Source organism: Myxocyprinus asiaticus, chromosome 32 (genome assembly GCF_019703515.2).
Source record: "Myxocyprinus asiaticus isolate MX2 ecotype Aquarium Trade chromosome 32, UBuf_Myxa_2, whole genome shotgun sequence".
Taxonomy (NCBI): domain Eukaryota; kingdom Metazoa; phylum Chordata; class Actinopteri; order Cypriniformes; family Catostomidae; genus Myxocyprinus; species Myxocyprinus asiaticus.
In genome coordinates this window covers 23,510,090-23,531,363 of record NC_059375.1, presented here as the reverse complement: position 1 = coordinate 23,531,363, position 21,274 = coordinate 23,510,090, and the positions used below count along the sequence as shown (strand labels likewise).

The 21,274-nt window shown below is 36.8% G+C and overlaps 2 protein-coding genes across 4 annotated transcripts in view; both read right to left on the bottom strand.

The window, feature by feature from the left end:
* Nucleotides 1-5,366, bottom strand: part of LOC127422755 (major facilitator superfamily domain-containing protein 8) — a 33,793-nt gene extending 28,427 nt beyond the window's left edge. Inside the window, exons 1-3 of one of the 3 annotated variants that reach the window (XM_051666477.1) lie at nt 4,376-4,671; nt 1,433-1,506; nt 704-747 (exon numbers count right to left, since the gene is read on the bottom strand). In XM_051666477.1, the coding sequence (XP_051522437.1) occupies nt 704-747; nt 1,433-1,506; nt 4,376-4,473 (216 nt within the window). In that variant the 5' untranslated portion in view covers nt 4,474-4,671. The other 2 variants (XM_051666475.1, XM_051666472.1) reach the window with 2 other exon arrangements.
* Nucleotides 5,367-12,819: 7,453 nt separating this feature from the next.
* si:dkey-219e21.2 (E3 ubiquitin-protein ligase TRIM39) lies at nt 12,820-18,858 on the bottom strand. Its single transcript, XM_051667388.1, has 10 exons — nt 18,702-18,858; nt 18,104-18,237; nt 17,883-17,981; nt 16,927-17,058; nt 16,636-16,773; nt 16,260-16,388; nt 15,255-15,306; nt 14,379-14,405; nt 14,194-14,220; nt 12,820-14,081 (listed from the first exon to the last, which is right to left on the bottom strand). The coding sequence occupies exons 1-10, from the start codon at nt 18,730-18,732 to the stop codon at nt 13,549-13,551; spliced, it is 1,302 nt and encodes a 433-aa protein (XP_051523348.1). The 5' UTR covers nt 18,733-18,858; the 3' UTR covers nt 12,820-13,548.
* Nucleotides 18,859-21,274: the final 2,416 nt, after the last annotated feature.

The window sequence follows — 21,274 nt, the reverse complement described above, 5'->3', positions numbered from 1 at the left end:
ACAAGTCCGATCCATGGGGGCCCACCTCACAACTTACAGGACTTGAAGGATCTGCTGCTAATGTCTTGGTGCCAGATACCACAGGACACCTTCAGAGGTCTTGTGGAGTCCATGCCACGACGGGACAGAGCTGTTTTGGTGGCACAAGGGGGACCTACACGATATTAGGCAGGTGGTTTTAATGTTGTGGCTATAAAAACCTTAATTGGGTAAATACTTAAATATAGAGCATTTTAACAGAGCCAAGCCTCCATTTCAAAATAAGCGTCCCTTGTGTGTTTCGGACTTGGCTGAAGTTAAAAGTCCCACATTATGCACCAAATCATAATAAAAAAAAATTGTATTACTGGGATTTTGGTTTTTATACATTTTGTACAGCAAGACATTCTTCAAATCGAATTTAAAAACTATCGGCCGAATAATCGATTATCAACATTTTCCTCCACCTTAGTTTTCGGTATCTGCAAAATCCACTATCGGTCGACATCTAGTATACATGGCCTAACAAGTCAGCACCAGGCACTCTTTCTTAGAATATGAAAAGCACCTTACAAATACTTTCCTTTTCACTTCAATTTTTAATAGCATAGCTCAAGATATAATCATACTTTGCACAGAAATCATTTATAGAAGTCCCACTCCTTTGTCATTTTTAAGTTCATTTTGAAAAGCATTCCACTCCGTTAGCAAAAAGAATACTTACTTTCTTCAGATAGGGCCAAATGGAAGTGATGACAATCGTAAATCCTAAAACACAACAATGCAATCACTACATAAGACAAAATGTATACATTTACTTTGTAGTTTATCGAACAATGCAACTACAACATTAATCTACAAACTACGAACATATAATAAACTGCAAGTCGTATTGACATCTTAAGTAATTCCTTTTTCTTTAAGTGACACTTTTACTGTTTTATAGGGTTAGAGGGCATTACATGTTCAGTTGAGTTTAACTGTACAGTTTAGTACAAACAACTTGCAAATTACAGCAAATTCTCAGCTCTAAAATGAAAGGATGCCATCATCTATTCATTAAACCTAACAGCAAAATGGGTAATCTAGAATAAAATGTATATGAATGTACAAGGGAAAGTATGCTGAGACTGACTAACATTTCTTTCCACGTTAATCACCATTTTTAAACACCTTTTGCCATCACTAGTTTATTTTAAAAGGCACTGAAATGTGACAAATGAATTCTCAAGAGTAGAAGTATTCCTTGCAGTTCAAGCTCCTAAAACAGCATTCATAATAACTATAAAAGAATTAGCAAGATGCTGTTTAAAATCATTTTAGATGGAGTATAATATCTTACTAAAAGTATTTCTACCCATATCATCTTCAGATAATGCACAGCATTTTTTACATCTGATAAGTGCGACAACCAAAGCAGAATTGTGGGTGTGAGAACATGTTTCTTTCTTACCAATGCTGCTAAGGAACATGGTGAAGTACATGACCCTGATGGACCTCCATCGGCTTCTGTCTGCATCCTCATTCCTTAGAAAGGAAATGCCAAATGTGTTCTTACATGGGTATATAAATCTTCCTGTTACAATTCATTTGCAGCTCTGATACCTAGAACGAATTAGTTGCATCATGCTTGTATGTTTACACTTCAGCCTTTTGAAATATGATGGTTGCATGCATAACGCAAATTATGCATGCATGTATGTATGTATGTATTATGAAACGATACAGAGACAACAGCACATGCAGGATATTCCAACAGAACACGAAGACTGTTACAGTATGTAGATGGTCTTTAGTGCACTCTCCCCAATGCCCCTGACTTGGCATGACAGACAACACGAGTTAGAGTACTCAAGACAAGTTCTTTCACATAGTTCAGACATCATTTCAGAACACTAATGACAGAAAATGAGGACAGCTCAGCTCTGCAAGCTGTACTGGATAGACTAGGATGATTTTAAAAATTATATTAACAGTACTGAAATCAAGGACGTTGAGCCCACCCTTTAAAAGAGTTCTTATAACCGTTTTTCTTTTTACATATTCAGTCTTGTTCTTCCAAATAAACTTAAATAAAATGATGTCAACAGCTAAGCACATTCTAGGACTGACATACAAAGATAGTGCAGGATACATCAGCCTTGATATGCCTTCATCTTTGGAAAGCAGTACACCCCCATGAGGTTCCTCTGAGACCAGCAATTAAAAACATTCTTTGCTTTGTGCAGACTCTTAGAGAAATTAATTTCAACTCTTTCAGATGGACACTTACTAATTACAATACCAAGATATCTAACTGTTTGTTTCAGTTTAATTCCACATATTTCTGAAATGTCATCAATTAGGAATTGCCATAATCTCAGATTTGCTCTGATTAACAGAAAGAACAGAAGCATCTGAAAACAGTTTTAATGCATCTAATATAATGGGGACCTGCCATTTATCCTTCAGGAACAAACATATATCATCTGCAAGTTGACTGATTAAAATAGTGTTATCCCTTTGATATTCGAACAATGCATTGTATAGAGGTTAAGAAGCTCTGCGACCAACAAAAATAAAAAAGGTGAAATAAGACAGCCTTGTCTAATGCCTCTGCCAATTAGAAAACACGGTGAAGTACCATTTAGGCAAGGAAACATTACTTCTAATATTTTCTATACAAGGTCTGTACAGTTCTCAAATTTAGAACCAAATCCAGAGCATCTCAAAGCATCATACATAGAAGCATGTTCTACGGTGTCAAATGCCTAATAAAAATCTATGAACAGAATAAGTGCATCATGATTAACCAATTCAGAGTAATCTAAAAGATCTAAAACAAGCCGAATGTTATTTGAAATGTGTCGACCTTTCATGAAGCCAGACTGAGTGAGTGAGATAACTTCTTCTAAACAGGGCTTCAGTCTCCTAGCATATACTGCAGCTAATAGTTTATAATCAGAGTTAAGCAAAGTTATTGGGTGCCAATTATCTAAGAAATGTTTATCTTCGTTTGGTTTTGGAATTAATGTAATTAGGCCTTGCTTCATTGATTCAGATAGTTCCCCCCTGTCTAAACATTCCTTAAAAACATCTCAAATCATATCTTTTATATCATTCCAAAACGACTGATAGAATTCAAACGGCAAACCGTCAGGGCCCGGACTTTTATTAAGTGGGGTCTTTGTAATTAGAGTGTCCAATTCCTCCATAGTTCTCTCATCCTCACAAGCAGCATGACTATCTTCACTTACAGATGGAATGAATTTATTCGAAATTTCTGAGTGAAAAGTAGTATAAATATGCTGATAAAAAAAAAAAATCAGATATAAACTCTGATATTTTAAATTCATCAGATGTCAAATTACCATCAATCTAAAGGGTAGAAATCCTTTTGGAGTCTCCTCTTCTCTTTTCTAAATTAAAATATGTAGAATTATTTTATCCAAATTCTAACCACTTTGCCCTTGATCTGATAAATGCACCTTTGGCCTTCTCCGCATAAAGAACACCAAGATCTTCCCTCAGTGAATACAACTTCTCCTTGTCCTGTTCACTAGGAGAGGATGGATGCAAAATATGATTTATCTCCTTTATAATCGCAGAGCTTCTTAACTCTCTTGCCTTTGAGAGGTGTTTACCAAATTGAATAGAGAATTTCCGACACTCGTATTTAAATAGTTCCCACTTTGTGATTGCAGAGTCTGATTTGGTTTTGGAAACTTCAATAATTTTCTTAATACCTAAACAATATCAAGAATATTGTAAGAAAGAAGTATTTAGTTTCCAGTATCCTGGCTGTCTCCGAGAACTACTATAAACCTCAGATATTTCAAGGTCGATACAAGCATGAACGGTTAGAGGGGCAGGAGAAATAGTACAGGAATTAATAAATGAAACTAGCCAGTCAGACACAAGCCACAGGTCTATCCTAGATGTTTGTGACATGTCTGCTTTGAACCATGTAAATGATGAAATGCTGCTTCCATGGATGTGTCTGTAAGCATCCAGCAAAGAAAGGCTGCTACAAAAATCACTTATAACTATATTAAGATTATTAACATTGAGTCTTGGTGGAAATCTGTCTAAATATAAATCAGGGGCCTTGTTAAAATCCCCTCCCACAATAAATGCAGCTAAAGGAAATCTCAGATTTAAAGCTGAAAGTTTCGTAGACAAACTTTGGAAAAGAATACTGTTCAGCTCAGGCCTGTTAAAGCCATAAATATTACATAAAATAATAATAGTCTCCCTGGACTGAATAACGGCTATTATCTTCCCTCTAAAGAAAAGTGTGACTCAAGAATATTAAAAGAGATTGAATGAAGAACAAGAAAGAACAATCTGTCTTAAGGCAGAAGAATCAACTGTATTAAGCGAGGAAAAAAATGAAGTGCAAAACCTATCTATTTACCTTCCATATTTAAGGAGGATCAATTGGTTATTCAAAAATATCAAAATCATTCTGTCCGAGAATGAGATGAACAAACAACCTTCAGAGATGGGGATCATGTCAGAACAAAATAAATGGACACCATCTTTACAAAGAGGTCACAGCTGAGCTTTCAGTTAAAGTTCAAAGTGTTTTTCTTTCCCCCAGAGGGAACAAGAGTATTTGTTGATGTGGTTCACATATTGTCCGCTGTAATCTTCTTTCCATTAATAATGGCAAACGAGCCCTTAAACCCAGCTCGTTTTCATTCTTTCCTGGCTTGACTTACCAGTGCATCCCTCATCCGCTGTGTCAAATCTTCAGTTATCTTAATGCCTTTCTGTTTGAGGATTTCAGAGTTCTTTGCGTCGAGCCAGATGCGATCATGATGAGCGCGTGAACAAATATTGCACAATAATCCGCCGTGGATGCGCACCTCTCGCTTTCTTGTGCAATGTCAATGAAAGTCTGAAGAACATCTCTCAATCCCGGTGAGACTCGAGAGAAAAAATTCCATTGCAACCATTTTCCCCTTCCTCCTCGGGAATGCCAGACATTTTCAAGATCCACCGTCTTTTATATGCATCCAATTCGTCCAGTTTTTCCCACAGCTGTTTATTCTCTGTGATCACGGCCCCTATTTTAACATCCAGTCTGTCCGTTTTAGCGACAGCTCTCTCCGTATTATCCGTAACTGATTCAAACTTTAGTAGTAAGTTCAAATATCAAGGCGGAGTGAGATGCCACAGACCTTTCGATTACCAACAACTTCTCCATGAAATCATCTTGCTTTTTCCAAAGTCTCTCGATCGCCTCCAGCAGAACCATATTTGAAGGTTTGGATGTACGCCGCTGCAATTTTGGAAGAGGGCTGTTAGACTGGGTTTCTGAGAGTGGAAGACAATCCATATTTAACTCCTCCTCGAGAGTGGGTTTAGCATAATCACGTACACGCTTCACACTTTCCGCCATTCCTTTGTCCACTTAATTGTCTGGAGTTGCTAAATTGTATTGTCTCAGCAACTTCATTACCAGATACCCAACAAAAATACACCACTATTCCAGCACTCTTTCAGTCTGTAAAATGATAAATATACTTCCATTAATAAATCTTCTCTGTCTGATCTTGCATGTATTATACTAATTAAAGCTAAAGAAGAATCTGAGCATATTACTACTTTGTTTGGTCTGACTTGTTCAACCCACTGTAGTCCTATTATTATAACAGTTAACTCTGCAGTGTACACAGATAACTCATCGGGCAATTTCAAACCAATTTGTGTTTTAAATTTCTGAATATATAAACCTATTCCAAACTTTGACTGACAGGTTCCTTAGAACCATCTGCAAATATTTGTAAAATTGAATAAAATGTGTTATTTAAAAATAGCATTAACCTCATTTCCAATGTATTCATCTTTGGACTTCTAAGATCTAGAGGCATCTCTCCCATTTCTACCCCAACTGCATCTACAGGGGATGTTTTAACTGCTCCACAACATATTCTTAATGCTCTGGATTGAATAACATCTAGTTTTTTCAGTAAAGACTTGGTTGCCGACCCGTATACAATGCATCCATAATCAAAGCAAGAACGAATCAATGCTTGAAGGCCGCATACGTCATCGAGGCTGGAAACGAGACAGCCTCGATGATGTATGCGGCCAACAAGTGCAACCTCCGGAGGACGCAGCCTTCCAAACGAGAGACAGCCACTGAATCAGTTGAAAGTTCACACACATGAGCAGCAACAAACAGAAACAATTTTGAAATTCCGTCATTTCAAAATAAAAGTCCGATGACAATAAAACTGAACTTAAAGGGACAGTTCACCCAAAAATGAAAATTCTCACATAATTTCCTAAACTTCATGCCATCCCTGATGTGTATGACTTTCTTTCTTTTTTAAGAATATTTCAGTTCTGCGTGCTGAGTGACTCCAGTCAGGCTTCCTAAGCAACCAACTGGTCCGGTTGCTAGGGTGGGTAGAGTCACATGGGGTAACCTCCTCATGGTCGATATAATGTGGTTCACTCTCGGTGAAGCACATGGTGAGTTGTGCGTGGATGCTGCAGAGAATAGCGTGAAGCCTCCACACACTCCACACTATGTCTCCACCGTAATGTGCACAACAAGCCACGTGATAAGATGCGCAGATTGACGGTCTCAGACTCGGAGACAACTTAGATTTGTCCTCCGCCACCCGGATTGAGGCGAGTCACCACGCCACCACGAGAACCTAGAGCACATTGGGAATTGGGCATTTCAAATTGGGGAGAAAAGGGGAGAAATACTTCAGAATATTTCAGCTCTGTAGGTCCATACAATGCAAGTGAATGGGTACCAAAATTTGGAAGCTCCAAATTCCCAAATTTCCCGCTGTAAGATTGTGAAAGTCTGACGGCTCGTGAGTGTCGTCATACTCCCTCAACATTTGCTGTTTTTTGGGGGGAGGGGGGCAGTATTTTAATATAGTAATAAACACATGGAGGAAACCAGTGTTTACAGACTTTATTATTTTAACATGTCACAAGTCCTGCAAAATCTCACTGGTGGGATGATAATAATGCTGTCACTGGTGTGATAATGCCAGAACTTTTACTGGCTTCAAATGTGCTGTGACGGTTAATTGCTGGAAGATTGCAGCACATCTCAAAGCTCATAATAGATGCATTCTACATCCTCCTGTCTTTCTGAGTTCGTTCTTACAATGTGGCTTGACAAGACCGGTCTCCACAAGAATGCAAGTCCGTTCTTAGAATTCAGAAACACCTCATATCTTCAGAAGCTATATGACAGGTGTGGGTGAGAAACAAATATATATTTAAGCCCTTTTTTATGATAAATTCTGCTCCCTGCCCAGTAGGTGGCATTATGCACGAATCGTCAAAAAACAAAAGATGAATGTGAAAGTAAAAGTTGAGATTTATAGTACAAAAGGACTTAAATGTTGGTCTGTTTCTCACCCACATCTATCATGTTGCTTCACTAGCCATTGATTTAACCACTGGAGTCTAATGGATTAATATTATGCTGCCTTTATGTGCTTTTTGGAGCTTCCAAATTTTGGTATCCATTCACTTGCATTGTGAGGACCTACAGAACTGAGAAATTCTTCTGAAAAACTTTATTTCTGTTCAGCAGAAGAAAGAAAGTCGTACACATCTGGGATGGGATGAGGGTGAGTAAATGATGAGAGAATTTTCATTTTTGGGTGAACTATCCCTTTAATATCCAAAATAAAATGTCATATTTATATCTTCGTCATTAAAATCTAAAGTGATTGCATTTTTTTGTTTATGCATATTATTAATTTATTAATGTGTTATAATTTCATATCTAATTATAATTTTCACATTTTATTATAAATATTGATTATTCAGGATCAATCAAATTTTGAGAAACTTTTGAGAAAAAGATGTGTGAAGTTTAGGGTTATATAGATGGCAAAAGTTATTTTATCACATTGATTAGTGGCCTCTGTGATTATATATCATTATTTCCTTGTTATAGAAATTAATACACGTTTTCTGACCTGCTGAAGAAAGCTTGTGAATGCTTGTCTTATGGTAAAGTTACATCATGAAGTATTGAGATTATCTGCTCAGATATAATTTTTGGTTGATGTCATCATATTTGCAGTAATGCACAGTGCTGCTAATTGTAAACAGCTATATTGTGTTTGAGTGGTTTTTTTGTTGTTTTTTTTGCTGACAGGAGTGCCACCACACGTCCGCAAGTGGTGGAGTAATTTGTAATTAAGCTTTTGAAATCTGATACGTCGTTCCTGTGGGAAATATTTACAAGATGTTGTAGATATCAGAGCATTTCTATACATTTTAAACAAGAGATTTGTGCAAGACCAACACACTTTTTCTGTGATTTCAAGGTAAAAATGTTACATGCTGGCATATAGATACTCTCCAAAAAATCATAATATGGAGTGGTCAAGTTACTGTGTAAAACATATAATCAGCTGTATAAACTTACTTTATCACTACAAAAGTAGTTATTGAATTGTTTGATTTTTAAAAAGTAGAAATAGAGCAAATCTGTAATCATTGATTGAATGATTGATTTCCAGCATATCCTATTTATCATATCAAGGATGTATCATCCTTGTGTTATTACAAAGGGTGTAACATGTAGGATTTAGACAGGTGTGAAAGCTATAGTCTGTGAAAATAATAATGGCAGTTAGGGAAGATAATGGAAGTTAATGGGAAAGCAGTTGACATGTCTGGCTGCTGCCAAGCAAAGTGGCGCTAAAAGTAAAAGAAATTAAAACTGATCAGTAAACCTGATCAAAAAGTAGAGGGAAGGAGAAAAAGCCATTCAATTTCAGGTCACAGGGGGATACCAACTGAGTGTAGTTACTAAAGTTATTTTCAAAAACCTTTACAAATATACAAATAAAAATGAATTGACTTGATTTAACATTATGTTTAATATAGCTTTACCTGAACGCACAAGGAACCACCTCACCCACTGTGTTTTTTCAGTGATTAAGTGCTCAGGAATCGTCCTATTAAGACTGCAGCATTAAAGCAACAAACACCCCACCTATGTTGGTAAAACTGATATGTAATTATTTATTTTTAGAAAGAAAAATCTTCTCAAAGCTGAAGAAAGTCACAAGCATATCAATTACTAAGTCAAAAATGTCTGAATTCATTGCCCAGGGAACTTATTCTCCCATTTGCTATAGTGGAAAATATGTCTGAATATGAATGTTTGAATGAGACAGCAACCAACATAATCAAAACAGTTGATTAAATACTTTGATCAATTACATGTCCCTTTTTTTTTTTTTTTAAAGCAGGCTTAATCAACAACTGGGCAAATCAACATACACTACATTGCCAAAAGTATTCGCTCACCCATCCAAATAATTGAATTCAGGTGTTCCAATCACTTCCATGGCCACAGGTGTATAAAATGAAGCACCTAGGCATGCAGACTGCTTCTACAAACATTTGTGAAAGAATGGGCCGCTCTCAGGAGCTCAGTGAATTCCAGCGTGGTACTGTGATAGGATGCCACCTGTGCAACAAGTCCAGTCGTGAAATTTCCTCACTACTAAATATGCCACAGTCAACTGTCAGTGGTATTATAACAAAGTGGAAGCGATTGGGAATGACAGCAACTCAGCCACAAAGTGGTAGGCCACGTAAAATGACAGAGCGGGGTCAGCGAATGCTGGGGCGCATAGTGCGTAGAGGTCACCAACTTTCTGCAGAGTCAATCGCTACAGACCTCCAAAGTTCATGTGGCCTTCAGATTAGCTCAAGAACAGTGTGTAGAGAGCTTCATGGAATGGGTTTCCATGGCCGAGCAGCTGCATCCAAGCCATACATCACCAAGTGCAATGCAAAGCGTCGGATGCAGTGGTGTAAAGCACGCTACCACTGGACTCTAGAGCAGTGGAGACGCGTTCTCTGGAGTGACGAATCACGCTTCTCCATCCGGCAATCTGATGGACGAGTCTGGGTTTGGGGGTTGCCAGGAGAACGGTACTTGTCTGACTGCATTGTGCCAACTGTGAAGTTTGGTGGAGGGGGGATTATGGTGTGGGGTTGTTTTTCAGGAGCTGGGCTTGGCCCCTTAGTTCCAGTGAAAGGAACTATGAATGCTTCAGCATACCAAGAGATTTTGGACAATTCCATGCTCCCAACTTTGTGGGAACAGTTTGGGGATGGCCCCTTCCTGTTCCAACATGACTGCGCACCAGTGCACAAAGCAAGGTCCATAAAGACATGGATGAGCGAGTTTGGTGTGGAAGAACTTGACTGGCCTGCACAGAGTCCTGACCTCAACCCGATAGAGCACCTTTGGGATGAATTAGAGCGAAGACTGTGAGCCAGGCCTTCTCGTCCAACATCAGTGTCTGACCTCACAAATGCGCTTCTGGAAGAATGGTCAAAAATTCCCATAAACACACTCCTAAACCTTGTGGAAAGCCTTCCCAGAAGAGTTGAAGCTGTTATAGCTGCAAAGGGTGGGCCGACGTCATATTAAACCCTATGGATTAAGAATGGGATGTCACTTAAGTTCATATGTGTCTAAAGGCAGGTGAGCGAATACTTTTGGCAATATAGTGTATATTAGGCTAGTGTATATGTATGTATTTGTTCAATACAAGGAGTTGGATATAAATAAGCATATTTTGGTTTGCGAGCAGCCACAGAAGACAACTGGTGAGGCCTTTTTTTAAGTGATAGACATTTTTTCAACTGTGTGTGCTGAAAGCGCAACAGTGACGATGCTAAGCGTTTTTGGGCTGTGCAGGCTCGTGACAAAGCTTAAAGGAACAGTTCACCCCAAAATTTACATTCTTTCATCATTTACTCACCCTCACATCATGCTCGATTTGTATGACTGAACACAAATGAAGATTTTAAGAAGAATATCTCAGTTCTGTAGGTCTTGATAATGCAAGTGAATGGTGACCAACATTCTGAAGCTCCAAAAGGACATAAAGGAAGCAGAAAAGTAATCCATACGACTCCACTGGTTAAATCCATATCTTCAGAAGCAAGAAACAGGTCAATATTTAAGTCCTTTTTTGCCATCAATCTCCATTTTCACTTTCTTCTTCTTTTGCTTATGGTGATTCACATTCTTTGTGCATTTCGCCACGTTCTGGGCAGGGAGGATCATTTATAGTAAAAAAAAATCTTCTAAAAATCTTTGTTTGTGTTCAGCGGAAGAAATAAAGTCACATGAGGGTGAGTAAATGATGAGAGAATTTTCATTTTTAGGTGAGCTATACCTTTAATAGGCCCATCGCTTAATGGTGCCCAAGACAAAAAAATTATGGGTAGAAGAGGAGGACTAGATACATTTTAAGAAGGTGCGAATGGTTTCCCACTGAACAGAATATTATGCTAAACTGGACTGAGTCCAGAATCCATTTAGTGTGACTGAGAGCAGCAGCCTTCCTGCAGACTGATAAACATCTAACAGATGACCTCAGACAGTTGGATCTACTTACTTGTGTGAAGTGTTTTCTCAGCTTTGACCCAAATCTAAACCAAGCACAAGAATACACTCAAAGTGTTAAAAACTTATAGCCTCAATACAAGTAACACTGACCGAGAACTCTCAAAACGTTTGTAAGGGGATAAAACATCTGTTCTCTCTTTTAAGAGACATGAATCGTCATTAATGTGCCACACTATGTTTTTTTGGACTTACTTTATATTAGGTGTCTTTAACTACTACGTACTAATATTAAAATACACACAATACAATGTACTTATTGTGTAACTACATGTTGTTCTTCAAAATTCACGCAAGATTGATATTTGCTGCTACTGAGATTGAGGTACGGGTATGGTTTAGGGGTAGGGTTAGGGTTTAGGTTAAGGGTTGGAGTAGGTTTAGGTTTAGAGGTAAGGTTATAAGAGTACAGATGTAATTAAATGTAGGTACTTTAAATGTAAGTACAATGAAACAACATGTATGTACCTAAAAAGTACATTGTATTATATGCTTAAGTAGTTTTTTTCACCCACAGTATTAATAAGTGGTATTCTGGCTGAAAGTCAAATATTATAAAAATATCCATTTCTATAATAATTTTAATAATGTTTAGTAATATCCAGTTTGCTATCACTTTAAATAATAACAAAAATAAAATAGGTTCATGCTGTTTTTTATTGATTATCCATAAAAACAGCATGCACCTATTTTTTATTTAAAGTGATAGCAAACTGGACATTATGACACTTTATAAAATTAACCAAAATTCCATACAAATTCAATTAACCGTTTGAAGGAAATCCCATATTAATTCACCATGGTTTAACAGTAATAATAATGTAGTACATTTGGTATTATGTGTTTGGTATTTTCCATCAGCTAATATAGTAATAACACGTCACAACAAACCTTTTCATGAACATCTGTGTTTCTTTCCAATCCTTGGGCTTCATTTTGGACTCAAATTGATTATCATCTACAAAGAGATTTACACAAATTTTGGCAAGATAACAACATAATTACAATAAACATTTTCACAAACGCTGATAGCATAGTTTCTGTCTAGACAGAGACATAAATACGGAATATTTCGCAATGATAAACACTTACCGGCTTTAGGCAAGCAGCAGCAGTCCTATCATAACATACAGTATGAGTAGGCAAGTTCCAACTTTGAGGTAATGTCCCGCCCCCAGCTGAAATAGAGATTTTGATTGGTTCTGCATCTGCGTCTGACAGTCCGTTTGCGCGTTCTTATAGGTCAGTACTCAAACAATTTAATACAATATAATATTTTTTTTGAAAATAAGTTTGATCATTTTTATTCCATATTTATTCCATAACTTGGCTTAATCAAGGGCAGAAAGTGTGTTTTTCCAATACAGCAGTGCAGAGGGAAACGGTGAAAAATAACACGACACGTGACGATCTGTGTTTTATTTTTCATTAAGACAATCATCCAGAGTATCTATACAAAATAGAATGTTTTCACTTCTAATAGACATTATTAACACACAAGCATTGCTATAATAAATATGTAATTGATTTTACTGATGTATTAAGATGGTTACAAGATGAAAATTGATTGCTTTTACTATCAGTAAAATAAATGGCTGGCAAATGAGCTAAATAGTATCATATCCCATATAATATTTTGTGCCAAAAACACATACTGTTACTTAAATACATGGCCAGACAAGCAAATAAACTTAGGTCCATGATCACTTAGCCACATAAAACATGCATAGATGCATTATATAAATGGACAGAAAGAGAAAGACAGCTCTAGAATATCTAGATACATGGATGGAGCAATCGTGTTGATGGTGCATTTCAATTAGGATGAATGAAGGCGATCTTAACTGTGTGCTAAAAAGTGGTATTTTTAATAGCGCTCATAAAGTGGGTCCAGCCCACCATGGGATTGAATTCTCCGAATGAAAAGGTCTGTTTTAGGAATCTTGTTAGTTGCTCTTTAGTTTTGGAATATGTACACGAAGGGAGAATGCAAGAGATTTATGAGCAAAATAAACTGCTAATACAAAAGAATGCACATGAAATACACAAAACAAAACCTGACAATAAACGTTGTGCTTATGGATCATGAATCAGGTATAGATATTCAAATAGCAGCACAGAAAGAAAGATGATTTTTTAAATCAGCCTTGTTGTTAAAATTTAGCAAGTTCATTAGGAGACCAAATGGTCATAAGGGTCCTGCCATCCAGCGGGGCAAAGAAAGGGTACAACTTCTCACGAAAGTGTCCTGTGAAGGAGTAGATGTGTGATTTGTTCTCTGCATTGTAAAAAGAAATCTGTCCCTCCTCATAATCAATGTAGATCCCCATCCTCCGGGGCAGCAGCGTGAGTGGCAGTGCAGTTTCAGGATTGGTGCATGCGAAGAACTGCCGTGTGCTGCGCCACAGGACCCAATAACCATTAGAGGGATTAATTGCAAAGCGGCCATGCCTCTTTGAGGAAGCTGTTGTCACCCCCACTTTCCAGTAACCATTGTTTGCAAATTCCAGCTCCCAGTAATGCCGGCCATTCATGTAGCCTTCCCAGCCTAGGACGCAGGGCAGGCAATCAAAACGCTGAGGGCTGAAGGGCAGATCAGCTTCTTTTAGGGACTCTTGGACCTTCTTCTGGTCATCAGAGATTTGCAGCCAGGGGTGGCTGGTCATGGGATCAAGAGTTACATCCACTATTTGAGAGAGAAAAGGAGGTGAAGACTTTAGATATATGAAGACTTTGTTAATGCTGTAGTTATGGGGGTTTTAATATCTAAATATGATATAAATATGGCATAAACCTACCTGCTGCACTGACAATCCAGCTCCAGACTGTGAAAAGTGAGAGAAAATTATTTTAATACAATCTTACTGTAGGTTCTCAATTTATGGTTGTAAGTCTTCATGACAACTTGACATACTGTACAGTATTTTTGTAAAATACCTCAACTGTGCTTGGTGGAGTCTGCTAAAAGTTATGAAAGAATTACCTGAATTAGGGATGTATCGTGGCATGCCTGTTTGAGAAAAGAAAACACAAAGTAGAACAGACATTATTGTTATTAGTGTACTCATATTTTGTAAAATTATGGTAATTAAAAAGAAGGGAGGAAAATATGTTTTGAACATCTATTTCTGTTTAAAAGTTGTTTTACTGGTGTCGTTTTTCTCAATAAAAATGGTATTAAAGGGATAGTTCACCCAAAAATGAAAATTCTCTCATCATTTACTCACCTTTCATGCCATCCCAGATGTGTATGACTTTCTTCCTTCTGCTGAACACAAAATAAGATTTTTAGAAGAATATCTCAGCTCTGTAGGTCCATAAAATGCAAGTGAATGGTGACCAGAACTTTGAAGCTCCAAAAAGCAAATAAAGGCAGCATAAAAGTAATCCATAAGACTCCAGTGGTTAAATCCATATCTTCAGAAGCTATATAATAGGTGTGGGTGAGAAACAGATCAATATTTAAGTCAATTTTTACCATAAATTCTCCTCCCTGCCCAGTAAAAAGAAGAATGTGAAAGTGTAAGTGAAGATTTATAGTAAAAAGGGACTTGAATATTGTTCTATTTCTCACACACACCTATAATGTTTCTTCTGAAGATATAGATTCACCCACTGGATTCGTATGGATTATGTTTATGCTGCCTTTATGTCCTTTTGGAGCCTCAAAAGTTTGGTACCCATTCACTTGCACTATATGACATTACAGAGCTGAGATATTCTTCTAAAAATCTTCATTTGTGTTCAGCAGAAGGAAGAAAGTCATACACATCTGGGTTGGCATGAGGGTGAGTAAATGATGAGAGAATTTTCATTTTTGGGTGAACTGTCCCTTTAAATTAGATTTAGGATCTCTCACCGGCTTTCCAGGTGCGCTGCTTAGCTGAAAGCCATAGGTGAGGAACCATGCCCTAGAATATAAAAAGACATGCATTAGCAATAACTTGCAAAAACCTACCGTGATTATAACATTGTACTGCTATGAGATAAGTTGTTTGTCATTGAGATTAGAAGGTCACGATGTAAATATTACGTAAATTCTGGAAAAGTGTAACTTTCCAAATCCTGTATTGCATAAATTATTTTATTCACACTTTGCTTTGTCTTATCACAGACTGAAGGACTTTTTTAGACTTTAAATACTCTAGTATTTAAACTTCCAATTATATAGTATGTGAGACGGTCAAAAAGAAAAACAGCAAATAAAACAAAAAAGCCAAGTACCCTGAAACTATTCCCACACACTGATCAAAACACTGAGATATGTTTTATTTATTAAAGCTATTTGTTTCATCTCTTCATCATGTAATAAATTCATTTTCATCACATTTAAATAAATATATTTCTTACATTAATTTGATTTGTCACAGATGACAATAACTGGACGATGTGCATTAAAGCAAAAATGCTCTCTTGAACTCTGCTCTTTTAACAACCAGAATAAAATCGTCCTCTCACCCTACCCTCAATAAAGTTACCAGCACTATCATGTCTCTCACGCAATTTCATTTTATAGCTTCACCCTTGCCCTTGATAGACACATAACAAATTTGATTAATTAGGGCATAGGTATAGAACTATTGTTAATTTAATACAAATGTTTCCTTAATATAATAAAGAGCCACAACATTTTACACAACTAGCTATATACTAACTATTTTACACAAGTAAAATAATGCATTTAATGTCAAATAAATTTTGTCTTTGATTTGCAGTGAGAAAAGAAAGATCCTTTTCCTCCACAAAGTTTAAATGGGTCTGTGTTAATCTTCCTGTATTCTACACTAAACCTTGACCTAAACAGGCCAATCCAAAAAAAAAAAAAAAAAAGAAAAAAAAAGTGAAATAAAGTAGTGTATCTCACCTTGTTGTCCTCTTTCAACAAACTCCAAGTGATGAACTCCAGCAATGGCATCAGAGAAACCAGCCTCTTCTTCCTCAGTCCCAGGAGACGCAACATCTGTCCCAGCTCATCTCCCAGCATTCCACAGCTCTGCATCCACACAGAAAGAACAAATTTAGCAAGCTTTACATTACATTGGATCATCTTGGCCTTTACGCTGGTTAAATTTACTGGTGCTGTTTATTAAACTTGCCATTTTACAAGAAACTGAAATTTCAAAAGATATAACTAATTCCAAAAACCCTGAAAATCACGATTAGACTTAGGAGCACTCAATAAAAAAAGTTCTAGATAATAGTTGGTCAGATCATAAGAATCCTAACTTTTGATCTCTCACCTCTGACACACTCTGTAGCTCTTTCGCCCACTCCATGATCCTCTTCTCCACCACCTCATTCTGATCCTTATCATGCTTTGTGTCTTCCTCTTCTTCTTGATCAAATCTCTCTTTCACCCATGGATGATCTTTAGACAGCTGGGGTTCACACGGGCACACAAAAAGAACAGTTTTAACTTATATATATATATATGAACTGCTTGAATTGGAATGTATTCCAATTTTCAACGTTTTTCTTTTCACAATGGGCACTTAAGATCATTCCAACATTTGTGCAGGCAATTTTCTCACGTTGTCTACACTTTTAAGTTCAGTGGCCCACAGCAGAATAAGCTTCCGGCTCTCTTCAAGACTACGCTCAGTTTTGGGGTCTGTCTGCTTTTCTGTCCATTTGCTGCACCCTTCACCGCCATCATTCCCTGTCTGTAAATCACACAAACATTCACAATTTATTCCTGCTCAGCCACCGCTCCGCATGCTCACCACATACACTGTGCCAAACACATAGCTGCTTGTGATAAGGCCTTGTCAGTTAGTGGATTTTGTGATGCAGAATTTCTAGGTTATCAAGTAGAGATAAGTATTTGCATTATCGGCAACTCTGGGTTCCATAAACTGCGTCATTCCCTAATAATTAGCTGGCATGATACACGTCTCGCATGGCAACGCTTATCATGTTACGGCATAGGTTATAAAAACCCGCTGGTTTCCATTGAATCTGCACGCAAAGATGAGTTTACAAGGCAATGAATAATTAGTTGCCAATAAACATTAGGAAGACTTTAAAAATTAATTACAGTAAGATTAATGAATACATATCATTTGTTTATCTGAAGACCAGATTTACATTATTTTACTGAAGGAAATTATATACTGTTAAAAACATCTTTCTGAAAAAGGTTGAAACTTAATACTGTGATACTAAATAGAAATATGGCCTTTGAATATCCAAGCATCACTTTCCAAGCAATTTCCAGAAAATAGACACACAAACAAAGACAATGAAGTCAGGACTGTTGTCAACTAGTGTCATGTACCATGAGGTACAAAATACCTGTGGCTTTCAGCTAAGCAGGGCATGGAAATTGTATTTAGCTATATTATATAGCTTTATAATATTATTTCAGGTAGTTTGGGCAAAATTTTGCCTTTGAAATGACTGTCAAAATAGTGGCCCAGTTTGCCTGAATTCACCCTACACAAACAATGACTGTATATCTTTCTCATTCACTCTGTCTGTGTCTTACCTTACAAACTTGTGCCACCTGTTCCTTCCAATGGTTGATGAATCTGATGCACTCTTGCAAACTGCGGAGGTCCTTCAGGCCCTGCTGGCGTTGCCTTTGCTGGAAACACACAAAATATTAGTTTGATGCAACAAATGATTGTGAGCATGACCCAGCATTGATGTATCATACCATCTACATAATTCCTTGACTGTCAACATTTATTCAAAAACTAGCGTTACCTGTGAGCGTGTAGAGAAAGCACCACTGTTCTTGAAGGGGCTGCTGGGAGCAGAACTGTGGGCCTGAACGTCTTCCTCAGGTAACGTCCAGCGTACTGCCCCAATAGAGTGACTCTGCATCTCCAGATTCACTTCTGCAGAGGAACACAAAGAGTAAAGACTTCTGACTCCACTTTAAATTTAAATTTCTTTTGGTAATACTTTACAATAAGGTTCCATCTGTTAACATTAGTTAACAGCATTAGTTAACATGAACTAAAAATGAACAATATTTCACTGCATTTATTAATCTTGGTTAATGTTAATTTCAACATACCAATACATGTTTAAAATCAAAAGTTGTATATGTTAACATTAGTTAATGCACTATGAACTAACATGAACTAACAATGAACAACTGTATTCTTATTAACTAACATTAACAAAGATTAATAAATGCTGTAAAAAAATTTATTCTTAATTGTTTGTTCATAATACCGAATGCATTAACTAGTTAATGAATGGAACCTTACTGTAAAGTGTTACCAAATAAATATTACAGTAAAGATTTCTTCTTTAGAACGATACTAAACATAGAAAAAATGTGTAAGGGCCATACGTAGTGTTTTGTCCTTAAGGATGCTCTTCATTTTGAACGGCTTTGACTGTTCTCCTATAAGAGGGACAGTTTTACTCAAAAGTTTTCACAAAATAATAAAAATCCAAACCACTATATCATCAATGCATATTAACTTTCAGAAAAACTGAATGAATTCTACTCATATTTTTTTCTCAGGAAATGAATAAACAGTATCTGGAATAACAACATGTTGATAAAGATGTAACTGTAAACAACAACAACCACCACAATAATAATAATATTAAAACAGAGCAGTTCAAATTAATCAGTAATTAACATAATACTGAAAGCCATGCATAGTGTAAACTATTAAATGAAACTTACCAAAGGTGAAGAATTGGGGAGGCAGGTGAGCGCTTGAGGAGTCAGATGAAACTGAACATTGGTGCTCTCTCATCCCTTGTTTTAGCTAATAGGCAGCATAGGCTGAACTTTGGACCTGCTTTATTACTGTTGTAATTGAGTGAGGCAGCCAAGAAGAGCGAATATGACATTTCTCAGTTCTCACGTAAGTGTTCCCCTTGTTCTCAGCAATCCTTCAGCCAAGAGGGCATGATGCCAGTGGACTAAAGACAGCCAATATGATATTGCTGTCATGCCTTATGTGCATGCACTGATTCCCCCACAATCTTACAAAGAGACTTGTTTTATGTGTTGTAGGATGTCAATCTGATTCTAGATCAGTAGTTACTTACTTTTTGCCTACAACTTCACAGACCACCTATTTGAGTGTGGTTGTAAGCATCCTTCAACTACAAGTGTTGTAGCCAGTTAGATATACGATAGCAGATGGATGGTTGCCTTTGAAACAGCTGGTTTATAAATGTAACACTGTACAAATGTCAGTAACTAATGGTAAAGGATTGTAAAAATGCAATGGTGAAAACCAGTAAACTGGACAAAAATGAGTCACATTAATATCTATCAAAAAACAATTAAAAGGATATTCCCAGAAGTTCCTGCATAACCCTCATTTGTTAACATTTATTTTAAAATGTTCTTCTTATTCTTGCTATTAGTTAAGGTGTATTTTCCAATTTCATAAAATTGTCATACTTTGATTATATATGGAACACAAAATAAGCACCAGTCCCCATTCACTTTTACAATAAAAGTGAATAGTGACTGAGTCTATAGGTTCCCACACTGAAAAAAATGTGTTTTATGTGGTAACATTTAAATTAACTGGTTTTATAAAAGTTAAAGAAATAGTTCACCCAAAAATGAACATTCTCTCATCATTTACTCACCCTCATGCAATCCCAGATGTGTACGACTTTCTTTCTTCTGCAGAACACAAAGATGTTTAGAAGAATATCTCAGTGGTGAAAGGTGACCAAAACTTGAGCTCCAAAAATCACATAAAGGCAGCATAAAAGTAATCCATAAGACTCCAGAGGTTTAATCCATGTCTTCTGAAGTGATATAACTGTTTTTGTGTGAGAACGGACTAAAATGTAACTCAATTTTCACTATAAATCTTGACATCAACAGTCTCCTTGGAAATCATGATTTCAAGCTTGATTACACTTCCTAGCGCCATCTAGCGCTCTACGCCTGTGTCAATCACTAGGAAGTGTAATCGAGCTTGAAATCATGATTTTGCTTAGAGACTGTAATGACAAGATATACAGTGAAAAATTAGTTACATTTTGTTCTGCTCTCACCCAAAATCCAACTGGATCGCTTCAGAAGACATGGATTGAACCACTGGAGATTACGTTTATGCTGTGTTTATGTGCTTTTTGGGGCTTCAAAGTTTTGACACCATTCACTTGAATTTAATGAACATACGGAGCTGAGATATTGTTATAAAAAAAGAAAGAAAGTCATATGGGTTTGAAACAACATGAGGGTGAGTAAATGATGGTTTGAAATAAGTAAATGAAGTGAGTGAATGATGTATTACTCTTTAGGTATTTAAAACTGACATTGTTTGTTCATGTTTCTTCAGAGATTCATTTCTTACTGTATTACCAACACACATTTTCAGTGCCAGGGCATTTCCACCACAGCCAAAAATGTGATGGTAATGACATGCTTGAACTTTTGGGGGGAAATGCAGATTTTTGTACTTATCGAGGACAAACTGTTGTCATGAAATGTATTCCAGTTAATTTCATTTTTAATAATGCAACTCATATTCAGTATGAATTACCATTAACATTTTATCATAGAAAGAACATATGGAGTACCTCCCCAAACACTAAATATTTTCCACATAGATATATTATTGTGGTGTAATCTACCTCAGATAAACCCGCCCCTAAATGGCATGTAAAAACAAAAAGAAATGTGATTTGTGGTCGCTTGCATGTAAAGTCAGTTGGCTCTTCCTTTCTAAGTGGGTGGTTCTTGGTCAGAAGAAGCTACAATGTGGACCAGACCTTTCACCAGTTATTCAAAGGTCTGGCTATAAGTTCACCTACTTAATATATAAACCATGCTATAAACTATATCATTCATCCTTCAAACCAATGTACAGATTAATATAAAGTACTGTGCAAAAGTCACATTAGATGTTTTACAAAAACATTTGTATTAAGTTGGTT

Bases quoted from the DNA above. Each gene is read 5' to 3' on its own strand.
- si:dkey-219e21.2 (XM_051667388.1), bottom strand. From the start codon at position 18,732: ATGAAGAGCATCCTTAAGGACAAAACACTAC. The intron at 18,238-18,701 runs GTATGGCCCTTA...GTTCCTCTGCAG, and splicing joins CCTTAAGGACAAAACACTAC to AAGTGAATCTGGAGATGCAG. The intron at 16,389-16,635 runs GTGAGAGATCAA...GTGTGGATGCAG, and splicing joins AGCTACAGAGTGTGTCAGAG to AGCTGTGGAATGCTGGGAGA.